Source organism: Salmo trutta, chromosome 36, assembly GCF_901001165.1.
Source record: "Salmo trutta chromosome 36, fSalTru1.1, whole genome shotgun sequence".
In the NCBI taxonomy this organism is placed as follows: Eukaryota; Metazoa; Chordata; class Actinopteri; order Salmoniformes; family Salmonidae; genus Salmo; species Salmo trutta.
Window position 1 is genome coordinate 37378516 of NC_042992.1, and position 12921 is coordinate 37391436.

A 12921-nucleotide genomic window follows, 5' to 3' on the forward strand; every position below is an offset into this window, starting at 1 on the left:
GGACGGGCGGGCAGGTGCGGGCAGCGATCGGTTGAAGAGCATGCATTTAGTTTTACTTGCATTTAAGAGCAGTTGGAGGCCACAGAAGGAGAGTTGTATGGCAGTGAAGCTAGTCTGGAGGTTAGTTAACACAGTGTCCAAAGAAGGGCCAGAGGTATACAGAATGGTGTCGTCTGCGTAGAGGTGGATCAGAGAATCACCAGCAGAAAGAGCGACATCATTGATGTATACAGAAAAGAGAGTCGGCCCGAGAATTAAACCCTGTGGCACCCCCATAGAGACTGCCAGAGGTCCGGACAACAGGCACTCCGATTTGACACACTAAAATCTATCAGAGAAGTAGTTGGTGAACCAGGTGATACAACTTGATACAAAATTTTGAACAGAAATGCAATGGTTCATTGGATCAGTTAAAACGTTGCATGTACACTGCTGCCATCTAGTGGCCAAAATCTAAATAGCTCCTAAACTGGAATAATACATTGTGGCCATTCTCGTAAAACTGACCATCCTACCGATCCTCGACTTCGGCGATGTCATTTACAAAGACGGAACATAAATATAAAATAAAACGCATGTTTTTTTCTTTGTATTAGCTTTTACCAGATCTAATGTGTTATATTCTCCTACATTAATTTAACATTTCCACAAAATGTTTCCTTTCAAATGGTATCAATAATATGCATTTCCTTGCTTCAGGTCCTGAGCTACAGGCAGTTGGATTTGGGTATGTAATTTCAGGAGAAAATGTTTTTAAAAAAGGGCCAGATCCTTAAATATCTGCTGTCTTCATCTACGGTAGGCTACTGTATTACAATTTGGTACAGCCGCAATTCCTTCCACGTTGGGTAGGCCAGGCTAGCTACAGAAGGCTTATTTTTGATGTCATAGCCCAAATTACATAGACGACCACCAAGGTCTCCCTGTCCCACCCCCACCCCCCTGTCCCCATCTCGTTCACGTACACAATCGGGTGCCTTTCTTTCTTATCACCGCTATTCGCTCGGGGCGCTCGGTTAGGGTTACAACGGAGTTCTAAACATCACTTGTATGTGGACTTTCCAGGAAATGGAGGAATGAGTGTGTAGCAAGCGACACAGAGGGAGGGGAAACCAACAAGGCGTTAACTGCAAGTTCCACACAGGACGTTGAGCGAGGTAAGAACAATTTAGACTACATTGTTACTCACCAAACTCGCGTGAAAGGTTGTTATTAATTAAGTCATAACGGTTTACAGTAAGACCTTATTTTTTCCTGATGCTTGTTTGTATTAGTTAATATAAACTATCGAATTTATCTGGCTGACTATAGCAGATAGAGCGGCCAAGCCCTTGGTCGACATCGGTTGTGCTTATCATTGAAATTAGTCAAATATGTGAAAGTTAGTGCAAGACGGCACATTGAGAGTTGTTAACGTTACCCATCCAAAAACGAAACAGTTCTGTCACCTTTAGGTATTCCAGTTCCAGCAGCAACACTTGAAACAAAAAGATGAGTGACGAAAATCAACCTCAAGTTGAACTTTTTGTGAAGGTAAGCAACATCATCAAATCCATTCGGTGACATGCATAATCCTATCTTGGACAAGTTACATTGTAAACAATGCGCCATTACTTTTCGCTGCCGACATGTCATTATGTGGTACAATGTAATCTATTTGACTAAAACGTCATTATAACCCAGGCATTTCTGCAACAAGATAACTTATCAGTGAGAAACGTAAACTGTTGCCACAGGTCCCTCGCGCCATTTGTTTGAAGACTGAATGCCTACAGAAAGCAGGCCTAATGGTTTTCGTAGTATCAATAAGATAGTAGTAATAAATGACGCTATTTTATTAACATATTAGCTATGCCTATTGCTGTATCCCATTTGGCATATCAGTTGAATGGCCAGAACATTTTATAATCTAATTAAATGCACATTAAGATAATACATATGGTATATAGGCTCCTTAATCTATACTTAACAAAAATATAAACGTAACATATAAAGTGTTGGTCCCATGTTTCTTGAGCTAACAACAAAAATCCCTGACATTTTCCATACTCACAAAAAGCTTATTTCCCTCAAATATTGTGCACCTGTTAGTGAGAATTTCTTCTTTGCCAAGATAATCCATCCACTTTACAGTTGTGGCATATCAAGAAGCTGATTAAACAGCATGATCATTACACACGTGCACCTTGTGCTGGGAACAATAAAAAGCCACTCTAAAATGTGCAGTTTTGTCACACAACACAATGCCACGATGTCTCAAGTTTTGAGGGAGCATGCAGTTGGCATGTTGACGGCAGGACTGTCCACCAGAGCTGTTGCCAGAGAATTGAATGTGAATTTCTCTACCATAAGCCTCCTCCAACGTTGTTTTAAATAATTTGGCAGTACGTCCAACCATCCTCACAACCGCAGACCACGTGTAACCACGCCAGTCCAGGACCTCCACATCCGGCTTCTTCACCTGTTGGATCATCTGAGACCAGCCACCCGGACAGTTGATGAAGCTGTGGGTTTGCACAACTGAAGAATTTCAGAAACCTCAAAGAAGCTCATCTGCGTGCTCGTCGTCCTCACCAGGGTCTTGACCTGACTGCAGTTCGGCGTCATAAACGACATAAGTGGGCAAATGCTCACCTTTAATAGCCACTGGCACGCTAGAGAAGTGTGCTCTTCACGGATGAATCTCGACTTCAACTGTACCGGGCAGATGGTAGACATCGGGTATGGCGTCGTGTGGGCCAGCGGGTTTGCTGTTGTCAATGTTGTGAACAGAGTTCCCCATGGTGGCAGTAGGGTTATGATATGGGCAGGCATAAGCTATGGACAATGAACACAATTCCATTTTATCAATGGCAAGATTCTGAGGCCCATTGTCATGCCATTCGTCCACCGCCATCACTTCATGTTTCAGCATGATAATGCACGGCCCCATGTCACAAGGATCTGTACACAATTCCTGGAAGCTGAAAAGGACCCAGTTCTTCCATGGACTGCATACTCACCAGACATGTCACCCATTCAGCAATATCCTGCAACTTCGCAAAGCCATCGAAGAGGAGTGGGACAACATTCCACAGGCCACAATCAACAGCCTGATCAGCTCTATGCAAAGGAGATGTGTCGCACTGCATGTGGTGGACACACCAGATACTGACTGGTTTTCTGATCCACATCCTTACCTTTTTGTTAAGGTATCTGTGACTAACAGATGCAAATCTGTATTCCCAGTCATGTGAAATCCATAGATTAGGGCCTAATGAATTTATTTCATTTGACTGATTTCCTTATATGAACTGTAACTCAGTAAAATCTTTGAAATTCTTGCGTTTATATTTTTGTTCAGTGTATATTTCATAAGCTGGCCAGAGCAGCCCAGGGGTGTGGTCATTCAGAGGAAAACATTGTCCAATATAAAGATAGGGTACCCCTTTTTCACTCTCTTATAATGATTTCTCTGTGTGAATATCTAGACTTGGAACCCTTTTTTTCCCTCGGGTATGAAAGATGTCCTTGTGGTAGTAGCTTAAAATGCTTACTTCCTGTTCATTTCCCCACCATTCAAATTTCAAGAGACCCACAGCCCTGCTCTGTCACACATTACCCTCTTTGAGGGTAATCCCTATTTGACTTCCCCTATCTCTCTTGGGTAGTATATGATCTTCTTGTTCGGATGAATGACCATAATATGTGGCCTTCTATCCCAATCTAGGCAGGCAGTGATGGCCAGAGCATTGGCAACTGTCCGTTCTCCCAGCGCCTCTTCATGGTGCTGTGGCTTAAAGGAGTAACATTCAACGTCACCACCGTGGACATGAAGAGGTCTGTCTAATGCCTATCAATCTGTATTTATATTACATATACATTTATATTACATATACATTTATATTACATTTGCACATGCCTAAGCTACTTACTCACTCACTATAATGCTGTCATTGTTTCCCGTCTCTCCCTCTGTCATTTCTCTCTCTCTTGATAGGAAACCAGACATCCTTAAGGACCTAGCACCTGGTGCTCAGCCCCCCTTCCTGCTCTATGGGACGGAGGTGAAAACCGACACCAACAAGATAGAAGAGTTCCTGGAGGAGAACCTGTCCCCTCCAAAGTAATCACTCCTTCCATCATTCTATTCTTATTCCATCCTCTGATCAAACCATCAGACAGTTATGCTGCTACTTGAATCAAGCAAAGTTCCATATCCTTCCAGATCTATGTTCATAGGTGGTGAGTGAATTTCAAGTTTGGGGAAGCACATTTTTTATAATAAAGCATTCCATGCATCTATCATCACATTTGTAGACTTATGTGAGATAGCCTACTATTCTGATTAGATTGGATAGTCATAATTTAGGCTAATAATATAACTCTATCACTGTTTGCAAAAAATATCCTTCAATGCATTGCTGAGCGTGTTGTGGAGCAGAGTAGGCCTAGGCTATAGGCTATATCAGATACGTTTCTTCCCCTTTCTTTGCACAGGAAAAAATGTGGCCTTTTATAAATACATTTCATTTCAATTCTACTAAACTTTGTATGACTGGAGACATTAGCAGAATCTTTTTTAATACAACAAAAAGTACAGGGTTACAAAAAGTATAGGCTACTGCTGACAAATAGATCAATAATTACGACCTTGTCTGCAGGCGTCTAATCTAGGCCTACGAAAAGGGGAGACAGAAATTATACAGTATGATGTCCATCTAACCTGGAGGAGGAAATGATTGTCCAAAAACAAAGTTTCAAGTTGCACCGATCTAATGATGAGTGAATATGCGCACTCACCGGGGATAAGGAGGATGCTCTCTGCTGGTGCCAATAAGAAAGGCTTTGGTTTGCTCAAATTGAGAATTTTGATAACAAAAAAATTGATTAGAGTATTTTTATTGTCTTCTCTTTCCAGCAATAGCGATTGTATTTTGAAATATAGCGATATGCCTGGCCCTATTTTAGCTGCTTTTCACTGACAGTCTGTCACGACTTCCGTCGAAGTCGGTCCCTCTCCTTGTTCGGGCGGCGTTCGGCGGTCGACGTCACCGGTCTTCTAGCCATCGCCGATCCACCTTTCATTTTCCATTTGTTTTGTCTTTGTTTTCTACACACCTGGTTTCATTCCCCAATTACATGTTCATTTATTTTACCCTCTGTTTCCCCCATGTTTTTGTGCGTGATTGTTTCTATGTTCATTCGGTACGTTATGGCTGGTTTTCGATGGGTGCTGTTTTCACCCGTGCGTAATTGATTACCGTTTATTTTTGGTCAAGTGTATTGTTACCTTGTGCCTTTTATTTTGAGTAAAGTACGTTGCTCACTCATTCTGCTCTCCTGTGCCTGACTTCATGCACCAGCTACACCCACCTTCTGACACAGTCGTAACTCAACAATAATCTATTTGGTATTTAAATGCACGCAGTGCCCAAATTGCGGGCCTTCCAACTGTAGGCTATGCGCTTGTGATTTAGAACAATCCACAGCTTGTTTTTTTTTAATGAAGTTAATAATCATCTGGGGCCAAATCATGCATTCTGGTGTACTAGCTTATTTTGAATGATTTTAATTATTTCTGTATAGACAGAAGTAAATATATAAGGTTGGCAATTTAATTCAATTTACTTTAGGAGAAGCTTAGCTTCCTTTGTATAATCATTTGTATCTGTTGTTTGCCTCTGTAAAGTATGTTGATAGGTTATGTACTGTCCTTGCATGTACTTTATGTGTTTAACATTACTTCCTATGTTCCTCTCTGAAGACAACATGCGTTCTCCCATGATAACTTGCTGACTGAGGTCTGCTAGATGGCAAATTTGTAATACGTCCTCCACCCCCTCCCCAGATACCCCCGCATGGCTTCCAGGAACCCTGAGTCTAACACAGCTGGCGTGGACGTGTTCTCCAAGTTCTCGGCCTACATCAAGAATTCAAACCCCCAGCTCAATGACAGTGAGTGACAATGACAAATCAGGATGAACTGAGCCCGACCCTTTCATGTACAGAAACACTATTGCGTGTTAACAAGCACTTGCATGAACTCGCACAATCTGTCTCTGTATTCCAGAGCAGCAGGGAGTGTCTTTGTTAATGGCATTATGCTCTGAGCTTTGCTTCTCTTCACAAACCGGTTGCCTGTGGTCTTGTATTTTTAGCAACGCTTTCAGAAGTACAGTGAAAGTACACACTAAGATAAGCATTTGTCATATGCAATGAGTCATTTTAAATTACTCTTTAACTCAACAATTTACATCTGTGCCTCAAGTCCTCAATTATGTTTTTGTTCAAATAATTCAAGTAATTATATTTATATGGGTGTTAGTCATATTTCCTTTGTATTGTGCATTGTTTCATGGTGCTGCACATTCAATTCCTGATTCAATATAATTGCAGGGAGCTCTATGAAGGCTTTACTTGCATGATACTAGTGAGGAGCTTTAGCTTTGCGCGTACTATAGTTTGTTTATGTACGTGTCAGTCTTAATAAATGTGTTGTACTTTGTGTGTTCTCTGTGTGGTCAGACCTAGAGAAAGGCCTGCTCAAGGCCCTGAAGAAACTAGATGACTACCTTGGCTCCCCACTTCCTGAGGAGATTGACGAGAATAGTGCTGATGAGGTCACTTCTTCCACCCGCCCCTTCCTGGATGGGCAGGACCTCACTCTGGCCGACTGCAACTTGCTGCCCAAGCTGAACATCGTCAAGGTAATTCTTTGTTTTAAGCCCTGCTTGTGGCCTAGTGTGAAGTCCATAATCAAATCAGTATTAATTGGGGTTGGTGGACCCCTTGTGAGCTAAATGCTGCCACATGTACAAATTTAACTTCAGTGCAAACTGCAAAGATCCAATGGGCTCTTTTGATCATTCTTTTTTGGACTATAAACATTTATTGGCTGTAACTGTTACTTTTCTGGTCTTTACTTTTTTGTATCTTACTTTTATTTTGGTTATTCAGTAGCGACGTGTATTTAGAATCAGAAAAACCTTTATTCACCGAAGACATTTGCATGTTCAGGAATTTGACTCTGTGAAATGGTCCTGCCACAATAAACAGAATATACAGACAGGCACAATAAACAGATTATACGGATAAAATACACTATATATACAAAAGTATGTGGACACCCCTTCAAATTAGTGGATTCGGCTATTTCAGTCACACCCATTGCTGACAGGTATTTAAAATCGAGCACACAGCCATGCAATCTCCATAAACAAACATTGATAGTAGAATGGCCTTACTGAAGAGCTCAGTGACTTTCAACGTGGCACCGTCATAGGATGCGACCTTTCCAACAAGTCAGTTCGTCAATTTTCTGCCCTGCAAGAGCTGCTCCGGTCAACTGTAAGTGCTGTTATTCTGAAGTGGAAACGTCTAGGCTCAACAACGGCTCAGCCGGGAAGTGGATGGCCACACAAGCTCACAGAACGGGACCACCGAGTAAAAATCGTCTGTCCTCGGTTGCAACACTCACTACTGATTTCCAAACTGCCTCTGGAAGCAACGTCAGCACAAGAACAGTTCGTCGGGAGCTTCATGAAAAGGTTTTCCATGGCTGAGCAGCCACACATAAGCCTAAGATCACCATGCACAATGCCAAGCGTCGGCTGGCGTGGTGTAAAGCTCGCCACCATTGTACTCTGGAGCAGTGGAAACGCATTCTCTGGAGTGATGAATCACGCTTCGCCATCTGGCAGTCTGATGGACAAAACTGGGTTTGGCGGATGCCAGGAGAACGCTACCTGCACCAATGCATAGGGCCAATTGTAAAGTTTGGTGGAGGAAGAATAATGGTCTGGGGCTGTTTTCATTGTTCTGGCTAGGCCCCTTAGTTTCAGTGAAGGGAAGTCTTAACGCTACAGTATACAATGACATTCTAGATGATTCTGTGCTTCCAACTTTGTGGTAACAGTTTGGGGAAGGCCCTTTCCTGTTTCAGCATGACAATGCCCCCGTGCACAAAGCAAGGTCCATACGGAAATGGTTTGTCGAGATTGGTGTGGAAGAACTTGAATGGCCTACACAAAGCCCTGACCGCCACCCTATTGAACATCTTTGGGATGAATTGGAACGCCGACTGCGAGTCAGGCCTAATCGCCCAACATTAGTGCCTTGACCTCACTAATGCTCTTGTGGCTGAATGGAAGCAAGTCCCCACAGCAATGTTTCAACATCTAGTGGAAAGCCTTCCCAGAAGAGTGGAGGCTGTTATAGAAGCAAAGGGGGGACCAACTCCATATTAATGGTCATGATGTTGGAATGAGATGTTTGACGAGCAGGTGTCCACATACTTTTTACAGACCACACTATGAACACTATAATCTACATTATAAACTGGGTGGTTTGAGCCCTGAATGCTGATTGGGTGAAATCCGTGGTATATCAGACCGTATACCATGGGTACCGTATGACAAAACATGTATTTTTACTGCTCTAATTACGTTGGTAACCAGTTTATAATAGCAATAAGGCAACTCTGGGGTTTGTGATATAAGGCCAATATACCACCACTAAGGGCTGTGTCCTAGCACTCCGCGTTGCGTCTTGCCTAAGAACTGTCCTTAGCCGTGGTATATTGGCCATATACCACATCCCCTCGGGCCTTATTGCTTAGTTAGAACTTTGCATGTAGAGACAGATGTACAGTATGAATTAAAGCAATGTTACAGTATGATTTGCAATGGGGTAGAAATGACATGTATCTCTCCGTTCTTTCTCTTTTTTTCTCTCCCTGTCCAATCCTCAGGTTGTGTGTCTGAAGTATCGCACTTTCTCCATCCCTAAGTCTCTCTCCAACCTGTGGCGGTACCTGGACGCTGCGTACGCCCGCGAGGAGTTCTCCTCTACCTGCCCCAACGACACAGAGATACACATCGCCTACTCAGCCGTGGCTAAAGCACTTAAGTAGGAGGAGAAGGGGATTCCATCAGTTTTCACACACCAGTGAATACATCTTATACACTCACCTACGCACACACTGTACATGTGGCAGCATACACACACACTAATGCGCTCACACACACATGCACTCTCTCAGACACGCATATTATTCAACAGCCTTGCTTTAGTACAGGAAATCGATATTACTGTAAGATCAAGTTGGAAATATTTAATTGGCCATTTACGAGTTTGTGAAACTGAGACTTATAGTTTATGGTTCCCTTTTTGTCACATGCCACATCCACTCTTAATACCATATATTCAGTGGCAGTTACACACAGTTAAAGTTCTATACACGGGCAGTAGGTTACATATGGTAGCATCCAACTAAAGGTGTTCAGTCACTATGATTAATTCTGCACTCCATACATGCCACATTCCCAGCTATTAGTTTCTATCTCTTTCCCAAGCCGTAAAGAAACTGCTCTTCTGTTGTGATTACACACATACAAATACTTAGACCAGTTTAACTGCTACCTGCAGCTGAAAGAGAGAGGTCTGTTATAGGCGTGTCTATAATTATACATTATTACAGATATATTATTACACTGTTGATATATTGTTCAGGGCGAACCGCCTTTAACATGGTCAGTTTGAACCAGTCGTTGTATACATGCTAAATGGTCCGACGTTAGGCTCAGAGAATAGGAAAGCTTACGTCCTCCCCATACTGTACTGTCTTTAGTCATGTAGTAGTACATTGGGGCACACTATACAGGGGTGTTTCTCAGCACTGTACAGTTACCGACACAGGAAATGATTTCAGCAGACCTCGGCTTCCCCTTTCTCCGCCTTGTAGCGCTGTTTAGGGTTAATCAAGTTTATATCCCCCCCATTGTAAGGCTCTTTTGCTATTATAATCAACCTCCATTCCCCCATTCAAAGTGAAGGATATTTTTTATACTATAAAAAAACTGCGAGGCTCATATTGCGGGACAGTTGAGTTATTCCAGATGAAGTAATGTGGCTATAGTTGCTGCTTTGTGTGAACTTTAGGTTATTAAAGAAGTACTTGACTCTGCGTGGCCTTGAGGCACCAAGCCGGTTCAGTCACATGTTTCACTGTAATCTGAGGGAAAACTACACGATGTAATGCAGGCGTGCACACGGCTCCTCGCATGACTAAACCATAAACGTCACATTCATTAAAAATAGAGACGCACACTGCATAGATAACTGAAACTGAAATCTTCAAGGGGAGAATGCTACGGGATTGTGCATTTGTACTCTTTGATATGGTTACTGACGATGGAAGACTCAAACAAACTTGAAAAAATAGAAGAGTGTGAACCTTTAGTGAGCCAAATGAAAGGTTTTACTTCAGGTCTATTGAGCTGGGTGTTGTTTTAAGTTGTTTAAATCGACAACACCTTTGAACCTACTAGCGTCCTGTGCTTTGTAGTGCAGTGCAATTAGTGCTTTTTTAGGTCGTTCGATTTCGGTTCAATTAATGCAAAATAGTCACGGTTTTCAATTTCGGTTTTGATTATTTAAAAAAAATATGAAATGGATTATGAAATAATGACATTACAATGATTTCAGAGCTTTTTAAAGGAAATTCCAAAGCCAAAAATAGTCAACATTGAATTTCCAAAACATTTAAAATATTCCATTGTCTCTGATCAGGTCCACATTGGGTAAACGTCAATAGAAAAATTGGAAATTACTAAACAATAAAATGTGTATATTACTTAGTTTTTAATGGATTACATTATTATTTTTATTTCCTTAAAGCAATCATCTCATCTCTGTTCAGACAGTAGCAGTCAGCCAGCCAGGCCATCTAACATTACGTCCTCCCCATACTGTACTGTCTTTAGTCATCCTATTTAGCTAGCCTGCCTAAGTATGCTGCAGAGCTGTCTGATGAAATCATTTTACTAGATCTTCAATGTAGATAAGGCATACTTTCATGAACTGTCTCTGTCCCTCTCGTCGTTGTGTTGTGTATATTCGTCTCTCATGTGGTCTATTCAGTCTGTGTAATTAACCTAACGTAGCATGCGTAAACGTGTATCCGCAGAGTCGTCGCAAATGCGGGAAGGCAAACCACAAGCGTAGGTCATTCCAAGCCCATTGCATTCGGTTTATTTTGGACAGATTTTGGCGAGAGTGAAACCTCTCGTTTTGCCTCTTCCTCTCTGATCTGTTTGAGCTGGGGGATAACTGGCCCAATGGATTGTGGTCATTGTAATTAATTACGACGTTTCTGCGCTGAACTAAATTGAATATTTGTTTAATGAAAACAAGTCCCTTCAGCCCAGCGTCCCACATAGTTCTTGACATAATTTATTTTCTGAATGATTTGACTAACTAAATGGAATTCAAGTAATTTATTAACTTTCTTCGGTCCATTAGTTGTTTAACAACCTGGAAAAAGCGAAATGTCAGTTAATCGCTCAGCACTAAGGCTTTGTAGTGTGTAGTGACTTTGAATAAATCATCCATTTTACATTGACTTGAAATTCAGTCCCCTGGGAAAGAACTGGATATATTTGTTTGGGCTCTATTTAATCCATATCGCGGAAGGTCAGCGTTACAGCGTGATTTAAATTTAAAGGCAATGTTACCGCGTTAGTGGATGCTGCATTCACGGTAAATGCTGCATATTGCATATGCCGGCTCAATCGGAAATGACATTTGAATTTCTATTGCACAATCTGTAACGATTCAGCGATACAGATTGAATAGAGCTCTCAGACTGACTGATAGATGGTGCAGTCATGGTTATGTCATAAACTTACAACAGCTTTGTGAAGACAGAACCTATATATTTTGTATGTCTTCCAGGGTAAGGTTTTGTAAGACAGTCCCTAAGTGCAATTCACGTTATTGAATAGTACAAACATGAAGATGTCATTTGCAATATATTTAGCATCTAAGATGGCATTATGTCAGCTATTTTATACAGTGGCGTCATCAACCCGTGGGATGAATCTGTAGTTTAAAACCCATACATGTCCTCCACATCTGATAGATAAGAAAATTCTTCATGAAACCCATTACTATTTTACATGACTGAATCCTTTATGTTATGGATTTTATTTGGTTTCTATGGACCTACTTTTACCGGTCAATTGTCTATAGTCCTGTTGCCATGACAATTTGTCAAAAGGGACCAAGTCTTCATTTCAATGTTGCCTGTTGTATTTTCCTTTACTGAAGCTTGTAACAGTTTTTTTTTTTTTTTTTTCATTTTAATGTAAGATTAGTGATGACTTCAGGGACTTTTTACATTCTTCTTTAATTCTTCTTTAATGTATTATCCTCCTTTACTTCTCCATTTCATACATATCTATGCCATCTTTATCCCCTCCTCAAACCCATCCTCTTTTTTTTAAAGACCCATCTTCAATTTTGTTGTTTATTTTCTTCCTACTTTTGATGCATTCTTTCCTCCACATATTTCAGCCCTTTACTTCACCTTCAATTGTATTTGAAGGCAATAGCACTTCACCTAGATTATGTTGTGTACATTGAGTCAACGACATTTCATTAGATCTTTATTGATGATGACAATCAAACTTAGTATTTCTTTTGCAGGTTTTAATCATCCTGAAAAGATGGTCAAAATAAAACCACAATTGGTTACTGTTTCTTGTTTGTTTATTAATGGCTGCCAATCCTTTTTCAACAAAGTTATGCTAAATATAGCACCATAGAAAAGTAGCAATGTTAGAAAGCCATGTTAACCCTTATTTAAACAAATGTTCTTATAAATGAATGCAGTGGATTTGATCAACATGTGGATTATGTTTCGCCACTAGTTTCATTGTCATTTAAACACTGTGATATGTCTCAATAGACACATGACTCATTTCTACCCTCAGGTGACTCTGACTGTGCACTACTTTTTAGGATGTGTGTGTGTGTGTGTGTGTGCGTATATTGTATGTGAGTTTTAAGCCTACATGTAAACAAAGGCACGGTCAGTGTGTCAAACTGTGTATGTCTATAATGAGATTTTTTGGTTAGTGGGATTCACCCCATTACAGT

General features: G+C 41.1%; 1 protein-coding gene across 2 annotated transcripts; it reads left to right on the top strand.

Moving 5' to 3' along the window:
* Positions 1 to 1025: 1025 nt before the first annotated feature.
* On the top strand, positions 1026 to 12868 carry clic1 (chloride intracellular channel 1). Of its 2 annotated transcripts, XM_029735745.1 has the most exons (7): positions 1026 to 1157; positions 1455 to 1533; positions 3710 to 3819; positions 3980 to 4105; positions 5831 to 5937; positions 6508 to 6689; positions 8732 to 12868. In XM_029735745.1, the coding sequence occupies exons 2-7, from the start codon at positions 1492 to 1494 to the stop codon at positions 8891 to 8893; spliced, it is 729 nt and encodes a 242-aa protein (XP_029591605.1). In that variant the 5' UTR covers positions 1026 to 1157; positions 1455 to 1491; the 3' UTR covers positions 8894 to 12868. The 2 variants fall into 2 exon arrangements, with proteins under 2 accessions (XP_029591605.1, XP_029591606.1); XM_029735746.1 differs by lacking the exon at positions 1026 to 1157 and having other exon boundaries at positions 1170 to 1533.
* The last annotated feature ends 53 nt before the right edge of the window (positions 12869 to 12921 follow it).

Coding starts and splice junctions, on each gene's coding strand:
- clic1 (XM_029735745.1), top strand. CDS start 1,492: ATGAGTGACGAAAATCAACCTCAAGTTGAACTTTTTGTGAAG. Junction 5,938..6,507: donor AAACCCCCAGCTCAATGACA/GTGAGTGACAAT, acceptor CTGTGTGGTCAG/ACCTAGAGAAAGGCCTGCTC. Junction 6,690..8,731: donor CCAAGCTGAACATCGTCAAG/GTAATTCTTTGT, acceptor TCCAATCCTCAG/GTTGTGTGTCTGAAGTATCG.